The sequence below is a fragment of the Primulina eburnea genome, chromosome 2, assembly GCF_022965805.1.
Source record: "Primulina eburnea isolate SZY01 chromosome 2, ASM2296580v1, whole genome shotgun sequence".
Lineage (NCBI taxonomy): Eukaryota > Viridiplantae > Streptophyta > Magnoliopsida > Lamiales > Gesneriaceae > Primulina > Primulina eburnea.
Window position 1 is genome coordinate 45,113,021 of NC_133102.1, and position 17,572 is coordinate 45,130,592.

The 17,572-nt window shown below is 35.9% G+C and overlaps 2 protein-coding genes across 2 annotated transcripts; one reads left to right on the forward strand and one right to left on the reverse strand.

The window, feature by feature from the left end:
• Window positions 1-4,254: 4,254 nt before the first annotated feature.
• On the reverse strand, window positions 4,255-5,582 carry LOC140824795 (uncharacterized). Its single transcript, XM_073186343.1, has 2 exons — window positions 4,697-5,582; window positions 4,255-4,391 (listed from the first exon to the last, which is right to left on the reverse strand). Exons 1-2 carry the CDS (start codon window positions 5,490-5,492, stop codon window positions 4,357-4,359), a joined length of 831 nt encoding a protein of 276 aa, XP_073042444.1. The 5' UTR covers window positions 5,493-5,582; the 3' UTR covers window positions 4,255-4,356.
• A 6,617-nt stretch (window positions 5,583-12,199) lies between these two features.
• LOC140823613 (uncharacterized) lies at window positions 12,200-16,567 on the forward strand. Its single transcript, XM_073185048.1, has 3 exons — window positions 12,200-12,955; window positions 14,093-14,280; window positions 15,752-16,567. The coding sequence occupies exons 1-3, from the start codon at window positions 12,394-12,396 to the stop codon at window positions 16,415-16,417; spliced, it is 1,416 nt and encodes a 471-aa protein (XP_073041149.1). The 5' UTR covers window positions 12,200-12,393; the 3' UTR covers window positions 16,418-16,567.
• The last annotated feature ends 1,005 nt before the right edge of the window (window positions 16,568-17,572 follow it).

A 17,572-nucleotide genomic window follows, 5' to 3' on the forward strand; every position in this document is an offset into this window, starting at 1 on the left:
TAAAATATGATATTATTAAAATTTAGAGTATTTTATTTATTACGTCTTTGAAAAAGAGATTCCAGGCCAATTATTGTATGCATTTGAAACGAATAATAATCATATGATAATTAATTTAATCCGTGTTTTAATAATTTTGTTGAGAAAGAGAGATTACCAATTAAGATGACAGGTTTTTATTTAAATGGATACAAGGATTCAACGTGCATTTGAAGTTATTTTAATGGGTTAATCACATTAACTTGTAGCTCGTTAAAATGAAAATACCGTCTTAATTGACTTCGATACCAATTACAGGACATTTTCTATTTGCTGATACATATGCAAATTTAATCTTTTAAACACTACGAACAACTTAAAACGTCGTATAATTTCAGTCTATTTTGTAAGGAAAACTTAAAACAAAATCGAGTTGTGTGTATGTTTTTTCTATCATATAATAATCAGATTTACCTATTATCTATAAATTTATTGAAAAGTAATTGATTTGTTAAGTTTACTTCTGGCTTCTGCCAAACAAACAAAAAAGGAACTTAGTTGACACTTGACACCATCGATAATATAAGAGTTAAGACAAAAATTTGTGTGAGACGGTCTCACAGGTCGTATTTTGTAAAACAGATATCTTATTTGGGTCATCCATGAAATGTATTACTTTTTATTATAAGAGTATTACTTGTTATTCTAAATATCGGTAGGATTGATCAGTCTCACATATAAAGATTCATGGATATCGTCTCACAATATACCTCATACTCAAGGGTTTAATGTGAATTAAAGGCCGGATGGAGTGAGTTTGAAGTATAATCTAACTTGTTATTCAATTACAACCATGACAAATCAAGTATAAACAAAGTATTTCGAATTTTTAAACTTTTTTTTTAATGTTTTAAATAGGAAATAACATATTGACTCTTTTTTTGAAAACTAAAATATAGCAATTTTGGTTAATTGAGTGGCCCGAACAAGATTCCTAGGTTAGAGTCAAAGCCCAGATATTTTATACCTATTTGCAAACAAATTATCATTACATGAATAAAAATTATTGTAGTCAATATAGAGGTAAGTGGGCTATTACTCATTAGAAAAATGTAGCTCAATTAGTGAGTATAATTTTAGTGCAAGTTTTAAAGGCCCACAAAAGTTTAACATGAAATCATATACTAGAATTAGGTTTAATATTCTTTTTAATTGACGACTAAAATCGACTCTTCGAAGATACTTTCAATTGTAAATTTATAAAATCATATTTTAATTTTAGGATAATCACTCCTGTGCTAGTATATTTTAATTATCTGGTATGATTTGTTAATGTGAGTAGCAATTGAAGAAAGAAGTCTTTCTGTTATTGAAGTGAGCCGAAGAAGCTAACTGTAGTTCTTGATACAAGGCTATATATACACATAAACTGAATAATCGTGAAGACAGAGAAACACGACTTATGTTATTATTTATTATTATTTATTGCTATATAACCAACACACCCCCTCAAGCTTGGTATAGGTCACGAACACCAAGCTTGGACAACAAAAAAACATGTTGCTCTTTACTCAATCCTTTGGTGAATATATCCGCTAGTTGTTGAGACGTAGAAATGTGCGCTGTTTTGATCAAACCTGCTTTAATCTTTTCCCGCACCAAATGGCAGTCAATTTCAATGTGCTTGGTACGCTCATGATACATCGGATTTGCAGCTATATGCAAAGCCGCTTTATTATCACAGTATAGAAGAGCAGGGCCTTGCAACTGCACTCCCATGTCCGAAAGTAAGCCAATAATCCAAACAATTTCACATGTGGTTGTAGCCATGGCTCGGTATTCAGCTTCAGCGGAAGATCGTGATACGGTACTCTGTTTTTAGTTCGCCAAGACAACAACGAATCTCCCAATTTGATACAGTAACCCGTAAGCGACCGTCGTGTCATGGGACAAGCTGCCCAATCCGAATCACAATGGGCAGAGAGAACCAAGGCACTGTGAGAAGGTAGCAAAATGCCGAGACCAGGTGTCTTTTTTATATATCTCACAACACGAAGTGCAGCATCCATGTGAGATTGTTTGGGAGAGTTCATAAACCGACTTAAATGTTGAACAACATAAGACAAATCAGGTCTAGTGATCGTAAGATAAATTAACTTCCCTACCAGATGAGTGTAAGAATCTGGATTTGAAAGAACAGAATCATTCACAGCGACTGAATGCTCTTGTCTCATAATGAGATCCAAATCTAAACTTGTCAACCGTTTATGTTGTTCAAATGGTGTATCACACGGTTTTGCTCCAGAGAGGCCAACTTCTGAAATAAGCTCCAAAGAATATTTCCTTTGGTTAAGATATATGCCCTCTTTGGATCGAGCAATTTCAAGCCCCAAAAAGTACCGTAAAGTGCCAAGATCTCTAAGCTGCAATTTGGAATGCAAAAACTTCTTGAGATGAGCAATGACGGCTTCACTACCACCCGTGATGACTATATCATCTACATAGACTATTAGAAGAGTTATGCCATCAGAATTATGTTTCAAAAACAAAGAATGATCATTTTGCGACTGCGTGAATCCTGCCTCAACCATCACACTGGCAAATTTGTGGCTCCATTGACGTGATGCTTGCTTGAGACCATATAAGGACTTGCGCAACTTACAAACCTTTTTAGTCCCATGAAACTTATATCCCGGTGGCACACTCATGAAAATCTCCTCATCCAAATCGCCTTGGAGAAATGCATTGGCTACATCCATTTGATGAAGGCTCCACCGATTAATTGATGCCAAGGCCAATATACATCTAATGGTTACAATTTTGGTCGTGGGTGAAAATGTATCATGAAAATCGATACCTGGAAGCTGAGTATATCCCTTGGCTACTAATCTTGCTTTAAATCGATCAACCTTCCCATCCGGCAAATATTTTATCTTGTAAACCCATCGACACCCCACCGGTTTAGTATTCCTCGGTAAATCTACCACTGTCCATGTGTGATTGGATTCCAGTGCCGAGATTTCTAAGTCCATAGCTTCCCTCCATCTAGGATCGCCGACTGCCTCATGGTAAAATCTGGGTTCGGTCATGGAGGAAATGGCAGCGACAAAATTTTGATAGGAGGGAGAGAAGTTGGAATATTGCAACTGATGTGATATGGGATAGACACAAGTAGCAGAATTTGTTTGGGACAAAGAAGGACAAGTGTAATCGGTGGTCCAAATAGGAGGTCGAGTGATGCGAGTGGACCTGCGTGGCTGTATCATGGAGCTATCAGATGGTGTATGGGCTGCGGGAGGATCAGTGGAGGATTCAAGGATTGAATCTGAACTTTCACTGTCATGGTTAGAAGATTCCATGATGGGTAATGAGACCCTTGATTTATCAAAAGGAAAACAATCCTCATGGAACACAACATCTCTAGATATCAAGAATTTATTAGTTTGAAGATTCATAAGTTTATATCCCTTTTGAAGATTAGAATAACCCAAAAAGACACATTCATTGGCACGTGGAGAAAACTTATGATCTCGAGTTAAAGTTGTTGCATAGCAAAGACAACTGAAAACTCTAAGGTGAGAGTAAGAGGGAGATTGACAAAACAGAATTTCGAATGGTGTTTTGTTTTGAATAAGGGGACTAGGGGTACGGTTGATGAGGTATACCGCAGTTAAAACACAATCCCCCCAAAATTTAAGTGGAAGCGATGCTTGAAATCTCAAGGACCGCGCTATGTTGAGAATATGCCGATGTTTCCGTTCAACCACACCATTTTGTTGTGGCGTATAAGGACAAGAACTTTGGTGTATGACTCCAAGGGAAGAAAAAAAGGAACTACATTCAGACTTGAAAAAATCAGATGCATTATCGGTGCGAATGACATTAATAGATCTGGAAAATTGATTCTTTACCATAGCAAAAAATTGTTGAAGAATGCGGAGTATATCCAGCTTGGAATGCATAAGATACACCCAAGTTCCTCGAGAAAAATCATCAACAATCGTGATGAAATAATGTTCACCATTGTAAGTGGGTTCTCGAAACGGACCCCAAATATCCATGTGTAACAATTGAAAAGAATGTGAAGATGTAGACATACTTTTCTGTGGAAAGCTTGATCTAGTTTGTTTAGCTTGAGGACAAATGGAGCAAAGCTTCAAAACAGAATTGGTCAACATAAATGGCAACATTTTCATTCGAGCAAGAGACATATGCCCAAGTCTTTTATGCCAAAGATCTGTACTAATTGTTATGCAAGAAACAACAGTATGTGTATTGGAAAATGTATTACATTGGGAGTATAGAGAAGGTGTAACATCAGTAGAGCAAAAAAACGTAGAAGACATATTGGTGAGATGATAGAGGCCATGTTTTTCCTTACCAATCCCCATGATCCTCCCACGGCTGAGGTCCTGAAAAATACAGAGATGTGGATAAAAGACAACAGAACAGTTGTGAGTCTTAGTAAATTGAGAGATGGACAACAAATTGTACTGAAATTGAGGAATGTACAGAACATTGGGAAGAATGATTGATGTGGATAAAGGTATTGAACCTATTTTAGTAACATGAACTTGATTACCATTTGGCAGTCGCACGGAACTATTAGAGTTAGGCAAGGACTTAGTGCTATGCAACAACAAGACATTACCAGTCATATGTTCAGTTGCCCCTGTATCGATTACCCAATTTGTGCCACAAGGTGTATCAAGATTACCTGCCATATTTGCCATCGGTTCAGTGGGGGATTGTCCCGCAGAACCGCCCAACAACTTCATTATTTCAGCATATTGAGCAGGTGTAAAAATTGGAGTGTTGTTGATGACTTCTGGATTGAACGTCTCTGCTTGAACTTCAGTAGCCAAGTTTACATCACGATAAGGCTGCCTTGGTTTAAAATTATCCTTGGATAATTTCTTAGGTCCTCGAAACTGTTGAGGTTTATACAACCGATGGCCCGGTGGATAACCAACAAGCTTGTAGCAATTTCCTTTAGAATGACCAGGTACATGACAATATTCACATGTAACCACATCTGTCTTACGTTCATCTACCTTGTTCCGAGACGAATAAAAAACAGACGGTGGAGGTTCAACTGCTAACAATGATCGGGTTGACTCTTCTTGAGATACAACAGAGAAGGCTTGTCCCACGGATGGCAGTGGATCCATCATCAGAATCTGACTTCGAATGTGGACGTAACTATCATTTAATCCAAGCAGAAATTGGAGCAACTTTTGTTGATGATCATGATCAATATACTTGCGAGCCGTATCACATGTACAAGAGGGAAGAACAACAAATGATGCATATTCATCCCAGAGTTTTTTGAGTTTACAATAATATGTAGAAATAGAGAGATTACCCTGGCGCAATCCTCCGATCTCCCTGTGAATGGCAAATATTCGAGATCCATTGACTTTATCAAATTGTTCCTTCAAATCATTCCAAACAGCTGATGCATCAGTTGAGTATACGATGCCCCCAAATTTTTCTTTAGAAACCGTATTCATGATCCACGATAGCACTAATGCGTTACATCGTTCCCACTGATTGAACGTAAGGCTTCCTGCAGCTGGACGTTGGCAAGTTCCATCAATAAATGCCAATTATTCTTCGCACGTAATGCAATCAACATCGCACGACTCCACACCCCATAATTCTCAACACCAGTTAACTGTTCATTAATGATGTTTATTCCTGGGGTATCCGAAGGTTGAATCGACAGAGAATCACCAAAATTGTTGAGAGTTGCCATGAATTAGGACCAACTGAGAAATGAAGCAGACAGATTTGCAAGAAAATCCACAAATTCCGCAACTGTACCGCGATTAATGAGGGAAGCACACCCAAGCTGAAGTAGTAGAGAATTCGGCAGCAATTGGAAGCGATGCCCTAGATCGCATGCTCTGATACCATGTTAATGTGAGTAGCAATTGAAGAAAGAAGTCTTTCTGCAATTGAAGTGAGCCGAAGAAGCTAACTGTAGTTCTTGATACAAGGCTGAATAATCGTGAAGACAGAGAAACACGACTTATGTTATTATTTATTATTATTTATTGCTATATAACCAACAATATTTGTAATTCATGGATGGTTACGTCCCCGACGATCAAACATCTTTCCCAGAAAATTTTCATTATGGTCAATTTATTTAATCTTTTTTTGTGGTATAATTTATGTTATATTATTTTTAAAAAAACCTTATTTCTGTTGGGCATGTGCTCGTATTTTTTGATGACGATAGAACTCGTAAGTGTTACTTTTTTATCTGCCTTTAGTAAAATAACAAACTAATACAATAGCATGCAAATCATGTTCTCTACTAAATTGTTGGTAAGAAATCGAACCCAATTTCATTTGTCAAGTGTTTACATACTCACCAATTCGATCGGACGTTCAAATTTATTGCATGTATCCAGGGGCGGATTTAGTGTAGGGCGAACGGGGGCCACGGCCCCCCCAAAAAATTTAAAAAAAAATTTTAGTATATATTAAATTTTTTTAAACTAAATATATAAATGAATATATATATATAAATGGCCCCCCCAAAATGAATGATACGTCCATGTATCTCAGTGGCTAAAGCCACTTATAATGTTTCATCCGCCCGATTTCGAAACCTTGGAGTGCTTATTTTTCTGGCTTAGCGACGGTTGTGACGAAAACCGTCGCAAAATTTGCGACGGTTTCTTAAAACCGTTCCAATATAACGACGGTTTTTGTAAAACCGTCGCAACTTCGCGACAGTTTCTTATAACCGTCGCCATATGGCGACGGGTTTTGATGTATCCAAGATAATTATATGTTAAATTTCTACAGGACTCGTAATTTTGTAAGCCGGTCAATGCCTTGTAATAAACTCATACAAAAAATTTCAAGTGACTAAGACCGTAGAAATCGAATAAAGTTTGATCACTTCTCTGAACAGCATTAGCGTATGACGTGGTGACGTGGTCGCTTACATATGTTATATAGAAATTTGGAGTTTTGATTATTAATATGAGGAAACCGATAAAAATGTGACGTTAAGGTTAGCGCATATGATTTAAAATATTTGAATAATACTGTTAATATAATTTAAATTTTTTGATAATAGTTTGGCAAAAACTTGTTTGAGACGGTCTCACGGGTCGTATTTTGTGAGACGGATCTTTATTTGGATAATCTATGAAAAAGTATTACTTATTATGTTTAGAGTATTACTTTTTATTGTGAATATCTGTAGCCTTGACCCGTTTCACAGATCGAGATCCGTGAGACGGTCTCAATGAGACCTACTCTGATAGTTTATGTCCAAAACAAAAAAATGAATTTCAATTTGAATATGAAGATAATACTGCTGTTAGATTCGTTTACAATAACTAATTGTCTTCACAAAGCTAGTAATACTCATGTTTTGAATTTCCTTTCAAGAAAATTGACATTGCCTCAGTAGCAACATAGTGATGAGAATATTTATTTTTATTTTTTATAAAAAAAATAAACGACATCGTGATTGAAACAAAATCACATTTTTGAAAACATATTTTCTAACATGGTAAAAAAAATAAACGACATCGCGATTGAAATAAAATCACATTTTTGAAAACATATTTTCTAACATGGTAAAAAAAATAAACGACATCGCGAATGAAACAAAATCACATTTTTGAAAACATATTTTCTAACATGGATTTACTTGATCTTATAATTAAAAGTTTAAAATGTATTCGTCCATACCATTCAACTTCAAATTATTCCTTACCTCGTAAATCTATTATCCCACGAGACTACAATATAAATTTTGCTTACTATAAAATGACAAGTTTACGTCAGTGCATAGGTCATATGAAAAATATAGAATGCTTCCGACACGGCATAAAACTCATTGCTTAATAATAAATAATAAGTGATGATTCGGAGAATTTGGCATACGATTCTGCACAAATACGATTTTTATTTTTGTTTTTTTTTAAAAAAAATTGTATTCGAAATTATACTATGTATTGGTTGGACCATATATTTATGATTTATAAGAACTGTAATATAAATGGTACCACAAATATTTTTTTTTTTGGAAATATGAGAATCATGTCTATAAGAAAAGTTTTAAATCAATAAAAAAAAATAGGCAAAAACTTATATGAAACGATCTCACGGGTCATATTTTTTTAGACGAATCTTTTATTTGGGTCATCTATGAAAAAATATTACTTTTTATGCTAAGAGTATTACTTTTTATTGTGAATATCGGTACGGTTGACCGTCTCACAGATAAATATTCGTGAGCCGTCTCACAAGAGACATATTCTAAAAAATATTGATCAATATGATTTATTCTAGTATCCATTAAATATACGTATTAATACATTTCTTTTGATGGTTTTGAATTTCACTAATCAGAATCATCGTTTTTCATTATGAACTTGTTTAATCTCTCGATGGATGTTCAAGTCGGTAGAAGTAGGTGAACGTTTGTCGAATGCATTTTACTTTACTAGTCTGAATTGTAAGTTATTGTGTTAACTAGAGAGTTTACTCAGTATACACCAAAAAATATTAACCGCATAATAACTTTTAAATTTTCGAGTCATTGCATATGTATCAATCAAATACTTCTCGTGTTCAAATCACTCTATCCAAACATAATCTTTATGTATTTCCATTTATTAAAAATACGAAAGAAATAGATGCCATATATCACTTCCATTTTTAAACTAAACAGTGATCTACGGATTTTGGAATGCTCTTTTATGAATTTCACCATCTAGCCTAATAACATACCATCTAGCCTAATATATTTTAACGTACCTAATCATTTGTTTAGTTCATTTTTTATTTAACCAAGCAAATCCCTCGTATGAATGATTAGGTTATATTAGGTAGGCTAAAATAATACCTCCTCACCCTCCAAGATTATTTATCTCACTCTTAATACATCCTATTTTTCTAATTTTACCATTCTCCTAAATTCAAATTCATCACCACTTCCTTCCACCGACCGCCCACCGGCAACCCCGCCAAAGGCCGACAACCGCTGACCACCTCCGCCTGCCACCGTCGGTCGTCGACCACCACCGCGGCAACCGTCGACCACCGCCGCGCCGTTGCCGGCATCCACCTCGTCGTTGCCGGCATCCCCCTCCACTTCCGGCCGACCGCCGCTGCCGCCAAAGTGGAAGAAAGAAAAAAAAAGAGGAAAGGACAAATTAAGTACTTTTATCAAAAAATTCAAAACTACACTTAAAAACCTTATCAAACAAAATACTATTTTACATCATATATTACATTTCTACGACAGTCATTTTCTTTATCATTTACATACTAATCATTAATTTATTTTATCCTCCAAACCAAACGCTATGGCATTTAAGAGTCCGTTAATAATAAATTACCACCAATGGATGCATTTTTAGAGAAAAACCTTAACAGATGGCATCGAATTTACCGTTTAAAATATCTAAAATTCCATGTGTAGCATTAAAAAAAGACGCGAGCAAATTTGTAAAAAAAGATGGTGGAAAGTTTGATCAATGTCAAGCAAGAGGGATAAGCTATAGGGTGGAAAGTTACAACGTGGATGAAAATATTTTAAATCCATAAATTTCAAAGATATTTTTTTAGAGAAATAATGTTATAAATTTAAAATTCGCTTCTAACATGTTTATATAGTATTTCATGTTGATTATTATATATTTCAAGTTCATCCAATAATTATGTTAGTTGAAATTCGTTTTACTTTGTATTATTAATGTATAAATAAGTAGAACATGAATTTAAGTTTTGATATGTTGTTACATTGTTAACAATAAAATTATAATTGAAATACATGAATTTTAAATCCAGCTTCTCAAATGCACTCTATGTATATAAGTTATATGACCAAAAAAGTCCTTTTGTCTATCAATTTATGATATGAGTTCATTAATTTGTATTTTTCCTCTTTTATTATTTTTTTATGTGAATACCGACACCAAAAAATGATAACACGTTATCGGAAAATACTTAATGACTATATATATTGCTAACATGTTCGATGTTACCACGTCATCGCTACGATGAAAATAATTAAAGTTGAATTTTTTTACAAATTATGGATTAATATTGTGAATTGACGTATAACATGATAAAAAAAAAACCCTCAGGTTTTATTGAAAAAAAATTAACATCTCCCCTTTTCAATGATAAGGTTATATAAATTTGATTAATAATATTTTACATGTTTGTAGACTCTTTCGAGAAAAATACGATCCAAATTCGTATAATATCGGCATATGCATCGAACACAACAATAATGGCAAGCTAAATTATGGTAGATAATTTATTAATGTTATTTTTTAAACTTGGTCAAACTTGTGCACCATAGTGTGCCGTCACCTTCCACGGCCGACGCCGCCGACCCCAGCAGACAGATAATTATATATTATGAAAACTGGAAGGACGTACCCCGAAGGAAATAGGCGAAGTCCCTTTCTTCTTCCCTCTTCATCCAACTTAACTTCAGTTGAAATTACAAAGAAATACACTATATATAAAGAACTACTCAAACCAATTAACTAAATCCGTCACTTTATCCTACTAGTATTACAATAATATACATAACTGATATAAACACATCGAGATTTACGATCATATCGAAACAATTTTTCTATCATGTACTCTTCCTCTTCTTCCTCGAGTGCTTATTCTGATTCTGGTTATTCAGAAATTCAGTCTCCTCATAATTATAATCATCACAAAAAAGAAGAGAGTACGAAACGACCACCGACCGTCCATTCAAAGCTCCATTCGGTTCTCAAGATTCCCGCGAAGGATAAGAAGATAATGAGGATACCGATCGCACCTTGGCCACGAACCCCGCCAAAGGTGTACAACGTGGCACCTATCCACTTCAGGGATGTTGTTCAGAAGCTCACTGGTGCCACTGAATTCCAGCCAATTACACGGCTGCACGAGGTGGCGCCACTGCTGCATGAGTGGTTTCCGGTAGCTGAACACACGGCAAACACACCGGCGTCTGCTGAAGAAGAGCATCAGCAATAAGTGGAGACGAGTAGTTTCGGAGAGCTGATGAGTCCGCTCGAGCTTACCGTGTCTCCTTCTTCACTTTGCATGGATTTCATATATTCTTCGTGCCTATAAGAACATGTTCTTTCCTGCTTAGTTAATTTCACCATTTTTTGCTCCATGTTCTTTGGATATAAAATTATTATATTAAATCAATTAATACCAATCTACCATGAACTTGAATTTTAAGAAAAAAAAATCACATTATATGGTAATATTTCAAATTCAAAACGCGTGCTGCACATCCCATCAATATCTAATTACTCAACCACATCCAAATTTTCAGATATTTAAACAATGTGTTTGCAAATACTTAAAAAATATATCTTATTTTAACAAAATTATAAAGAAAAATCAATAATCATTGTTTTAAACATTGACACGACGACGATCATTGGCAAAATCTCAAGCAATAGATGACAACAATCGAATTCATTAACAATTATCAATATAAAATGTAAACTATTAAATTATCGTGTTCTATATCTAGCGTAAATCAATCGATCACAGCGAACATAAATAAAATAGTGCAGAAAAAAAGGTGAATTGAGGCTCAATAAATCTGCAGAATCGAAACATCAACTTAGATGAGAGCAAAGTAGAAACAAGCTCGTTCCAAATGTAAGCTAGATTTATTTTTTCCTCAGTTTGCATTTAAAAAAAAACGAAATCGACTAATTTATTCCAGAATTCTAAAGTGATATTTCTTCTTGAAACATAAACATTTTATATCATCATGTGCTCTTCTATAGATCTACCGTCGATCTGTAAAATAGAGAAAAAAATTGGGAGGGATTGGACCGCCTAAACACTACATAGGCCGTGCGGCGTGCGGTCGAGGGCTGCCTACCGCCTAAACACTGTATAGGCGACCGTCTCGACTGCCATTAAAACAATGATGATGATTGGGATTTGAGAGGGAATGATAAACGGGAAAAGAGAAGGAGAAGTGAGAAATGAAATAGATGAGATGAATAATATTTTATTATTTGCAGAAGTTTTTTTTAGTATAAAATCTAAATTTTAAAGTAAATTTTGGTTTTAAGAAAGCTGATGGAGATGTTCGGATAAACACACTTGAGCAAATTATTTTTTAAAGTAAATTATTGACAAATATTAAAAAAACAAAATACTTCAAAAATGTTCTTGGCGTAGAACTCCATCCAACGATCCAAAACTATCGGCGCTAGATAATAAAAACGAATAAGTTCAGGGGATATCAACAAAACGACAGCGTTCAGCAAGCTTCGTCGCGATTGGCATTCTAGAGCAAAGCTGTGAAAGTAGAGTCCGGTCTGTGTAGTCCCTAACTTCCCACGAGCAGTTCGCCGGCGATTCATACCGGAACCAAACCTCCTCCCTACAATGTCATGGTTGGTGCGATCCATCGCCAACTCTCTCAAGCTCGACGAGGATGACGTCAGCATCGTCAAGCCCGAATCCAAGCAACTGGGAAGCCCTCGCCTTCAGAACGACGACGCATCATCTCCGACATCTCCGCCGCGCGGCGTCAAGGATGACCTCTCGGACCTCACCAAAACCCTGACCCGTCAATTCTGGGGAGTGGCTTCATTTTTGGCTCCCCCTCCTCAGCAGACCAGACACGAGCAGGAAACTGATGAATCTGACCCGGATTTGATGTCGGGGATTCGGAGTGACTTTGCGGAGATTGGGGGAAAGTTCAAGAGTGGGATATATCGGATATCAAATAATATCAACGTGTCTGAAATTACGAAAATGGCATCGGATTTCCTGCAGTTGGAATCGAATGATGAAGGTGGGGAGGGGAGCAAGGAGGGTTTTGATTCGATGAGGAAAGGTGAAGTGGGTGTCAGTGAGGAAGTGGTGGCCTTCGCGCGGGACATCGCTATGCATCCAGAGACTTGGCTGGATTTTCCTCTACCCGAAAATGCTGAAGATGATATTGGTATAGTTGATTTATGTAGTTTCGGGAATATACAGTTAGTTTTTTTGTTGCCATTATTTAAATTGATGAATAAATTTTGTTTTCCTGATGATGGCAAGATTAGAAGCATATTACATTTTATCTCACGCGACTTGAGAGGGGCAATTAATTGTTTTGCCTTCCTTTCAAACTCCAGTAGAGTCTACATCTTTTTGTAATTTCTTGTAATGCACAACTAGAGGTGAAACACAAATTGTGATGCATGGGCGGGATTGATTGTCGATGTCATAAGGTAGCACGGATAATGAGCGACTCCTGACAGGCTTTTAGGCGTAATATGAATTAATCGATCCCACATTGGAGTGAGAGACTATCCAAAACTGATCGAGACAGTACAGTTGACAAGAGCTTAAAAGATTTGATATGTACCGCTCATCTCAAGAAAGTGCATATTCTTTTCGGGTTTTAATTAAATAAGAACTCCAAAGTTAAACGTGATTGACACGGAGCAATTTTTGGATAGATGACCTCCTTGAAAATTTCATAGGATGTGTGTGAGTGAGGACATAAGCACGCTGAAAAGGCTCGTCCCTGTTCAATAGAGACAATCGGCAAATCTGGGATGTTATACAAATGATATTCATTATACGGCTGCCTTAAGGGAGATTCAAGTCCATCGGGCATTGTTTTGAAACCATGTGGTACTGTGTCGATTCCTGTGAAGCCATAAAATTGCCTAGTATCCTCTATCATATGACAAGCAACAGCCCAAAGACATCATATGAATGTAATGGTCTATTGACTAGTTGTAGGGTGATAAATTTGGATGATAGGAGGGAGTTTTATTTGACAAAGAAAGTTATTTGTTGATTACCTAGATTTTAGCTAGAAAACAATTATAGAAATCTTTGTTTACCTTGTCATGAACTATGAGACCTTTGAAAAAAAAAAAAAAAACTATGAGACCTTTGAAGCATCCTGGTTTGACTTGAACCCTTTCAATTTGTTAAAATCAATACTCAACCCGTGTAATTTAAAAGAATATGATCGCGTATGTTTTCTTGTTCTTTGAGAGTTATTAACTTTTTTTGATTTGGTATTTCAATTTTTAAACGATGGACTAATCAATATTTGTCTCGTTATATTTGTTTGCTCTAGATTTTGATATGTCTGATACCCAACAAGAACATGCCTTAGCTGTTGAACGGTTTGCTCCAAGATTAACCGCTTTGAGGATTGAGCTTTGCCCTGGATATATGAGTGAAAGTCGGTTCTGGAAGATATACTTTGTTCTCCTTCACCCTATACTGGATAGCCATGAAACTGAACTTCTATCTACCTCACAGGTTTTCCATATTCGCCATCTTTTTCATCTTCTTCTCATTAGTTTTTTATTGCCACTATTGTTTTTCTTGCACACTTAATGTTGAATCAGGAGAGATTCTAGAGAATCTGAGTTGGGGCTGATAACAAATTTGGCATGGATATTCTCTGCTCCCATCTGTAGTCGTTGTCTGATGAAATTTTGCAGCATACTTTTGTGGAGGGGAGAAATGTACATTGAATTTTTGTTTGGCTGTTTGTATTTCGATTCTCTTTTGTTACCACAGGATGCTCTCCTTGCAAACATAAGGAATACCAATTATCACCTAGTTAAGATATCCACAATATGTGGAGTGTGAGAAGTAAATCGTTTGTAATTTTCTGTTTTATCTCCTTGTGGAATGTGGTAACCATATCTATTGGAATTTTCATTTTTACCTTTAGTTACTCAACGCATTGCCTACTTGGGCAATCTATGTTGCTAGTTTCATATGTACGCAATAAAAAGATTTTAAATTAAATCTCTTGGAATTTGCTTTTTATCTCCTGTCATTCAACGCATTACCTACTTGGGCAATCCGTATTGCTAGTTACATGTGGTATACTTTTTCTGGTCTTACACTTTTATCGGTTGATTACATGTTCAGGAATGCACTTCTTCTTGGATTTTTTTGTTTCTGATTCCTTGCTTACTTTTCTGCCTTTCATCCTGGTTTCTGCTGTTATTTGTTTTAATTTGGTTTATTTTGTTTTGAGAAGAAAGATGTTTTTGTTGTTTGGGTGGCCGTCAGAGCTTGTTTGGTTGCTGAGAATGATTTGCATTGCAATATTATGTGCATAGTTGGATAGTCGATACAAGTTCATTCTCTATTTTCTTTGGGAATGCCATTCAGTCGCCATGTGACTGGTAGTAGGTGTTCTGTATGTTCTTGACAATAATGTTTCTCTTACTCCAGAACCAATTTTTGTATTTTGTCTTCAACCTTTCCTTACAAATTTACAGCTTGTGCGTTCTATTTTCTATGATTATGTTATCCTTGAACTAGGTGTCATTTTGGTGGGATATAACAACAATGAAACCATGGTACGAAATCATTGGCAACTGACGTTTTTTTTTTTTTTTTTGAAATAGAAGAGAATTATTTGACACTTCGAATTAGTATAAAAAATTATTTCCATTCCAATTTGAGTAGTCTGGGATCTTATTATTATAAGGCAGTAGCATGTCCGTCTATTTGATGCTGTCAAACAATAATTTCATCTTCGCGTGATTTGCTTCCTATAAAAGTGGCAGAAATATTTGTACCTAGACACACCATCTAATTAACGGCCATCTGGACCTTGATTGTATGTTGCTAGATGGGCTAGAATTCCGAGTCTGACAGACGACAGTCCATTTCATTTGTAACGATTCAAATTCAATGTGTGTACTCGTAATGTTTGTTTTGTTAAACTCCAGTTTTGTTGAGGTTCATCATTGCCGTTGCCATGCAGATAGTGAAAGCAAGAGCCTTGCTGACCCAAGAGTTGAAGATTCGAACTTCAGAACCAGCAGATGTGTTAAGTGGAAAATCTTTTGACCCAGAAACCAAAGCTGGTTCTCAAAATGAAGGGCCCCTTTCAGTGCCATCCCCCGTCTTTTCTGGAAACGAGAGTACCAAGGGATCAGACATTGAAATACATTCATCCAATGCACTAGCAGATTCTGAAACAGTGAAGCACCCGATTGAGAGTAAAGACATTCAAATCGTTGACAAGTCCGTTATAAAAGAAAATGATACCAGCCAGGTTACAAACCAATCCATAAAATCTGGTTTCTTAAATGTTTTGGGAGAGAAAGACGAAGATGATGCTGATGATTGGTTAAAAGAAGAAAGTTCAGAAATTGTTCCTACCTCTGGGGTCACCATTCCCATTGGAAACGAAGAAGATGTCTCATTCAGTGATCTTGAAGAAGATGATGATGATGCATCCTCGAATTTCAAAAAATCCGATCACAGTTTCAAAAAAGACTCTCCAGAATGGGTTCAACTGAGGAAAAGCTCGTCCGATTCATCTAATGATATGGATGTTAAGCACTCTGGCAAAGATAATGTAAATACCCATGACACGAAGGAATCAAATGACTGGTTCGATGTTGATGACATTGACGTTGCTTGATCAATCATGCAAGTCTTGCATTATATTTGATTTTACCTTTGTACTGTGAATTATTTTTTCTCCCATTTTACTGTCTTGCCTTGAACTTTTGGAAATACAGAGTTTGTATATAATGTGCACGTAAATAAAGTATGGAGGCTGATTTTAATATGACGGGTTTTATTTAAGTTCCCTAGTCAGAGTGAATAACATCCGAAACATTGGAGATGTAGCTACATTCGTGTTAATGTATCTTCATGACTTCATCAATGATCATATTTTGGGGTTAATAAGCTTAAGTTCCATCTGGAGCATGGGGTAGGTTGGATATGACATCCAACTTAATCACACCTTTGGTGTACTGTATCAGACTTGTGACAAATTGACCAAATATTATGGCATGCTTAGGTGCTAAATATATCATCATGCAGGAAGACAACTTCCTCCACTAATTTAGCATGACATATACATACACAGAATCTATGCTCCAATAATAACAAATGAGAATTTTCCGCTTCAGGTTGAGTTTATCTGCGATCAATACAAGTTTAGGGAGCTTATTGGATATTAACAACCCAAATATTCGTTAGCACAGCCGTGCACGGTGGCGTTCGAAACAATAAGATCTTTTCTCGAGTTTTCATTGGAGAAATTACCGGGGAGTGCCCGTGACCGGGGAGTTTGGCTGATCACTGAATTTTTTAACTTTCGGATTGTGTTCGAGTGAAATGATTTGTATGTAAATGAAATACTTGACAGTAAAATTTCAAATCCTCCGATTCCAAACAATTTGGTCAAAACATACACCCAGATTGCATTTGGATAGAAGAAGTAATTGTGTCCAGATTTCAAATCTTCACTGCTATTCCAAAGCTTTTCATCTAGGTAACGTTCAAAAAAATGGGTCTTGGACAAAATTAAGGTATTTCTAATATTTAGTTACACATAATTTCAAAACCATCCTTGGAATCTATTACTCAAATAAAATGTTTCCAACACAAATGCAACCCCAAAATCGCCTTTGTTCAAGTCTTGTTCCATCCTTGTTCGATCAGGAACCTCAAGAGTTGCTAGGCAAATCCATTTGATTATTAAAAATAAGCCACTAGCCACTATGAGTCTAGTGCATATACTTATGTATATAATATATGTGCATATAAATATTTTATCTACATA

Coding starts and splice junctions, on each gene's coding strand:
- LOC140824795 (XM_073186343.1), bottom strand. CDS start 5,492: ATGAATACGGTTTCTAAAGAAAAATTTGGGGGCATCGTATACTCAACT. Junction 4,392..4,696: donor ACCGATGGCAAATATGGCAG/GTAATCTTGATA, acceptor TGTATTTTTCAG/GACCTCAGCCGTGGGAGGAT.
- LOC140823613 (XM_073185048.1), top strand. CDS start 12,394: ATGTCATGGTTGGTGCGATCCATCGCCAACTCTCTCAAGCTCGACGAG. Junction 12,956..14,092: donor AAATGCTGAAGATGATATTG/GTATAGTTGATT, acceptor TGTTTGCTCTAG/ATTTTGATATGTCTGATACC. Junction 14,281..15,751: donor AACTTCTATCTACCTCACAG/GTTTTCCATATT, acceptor GTTGCCATGCAG/ATAGTGAAAGCAAGAGCCTT.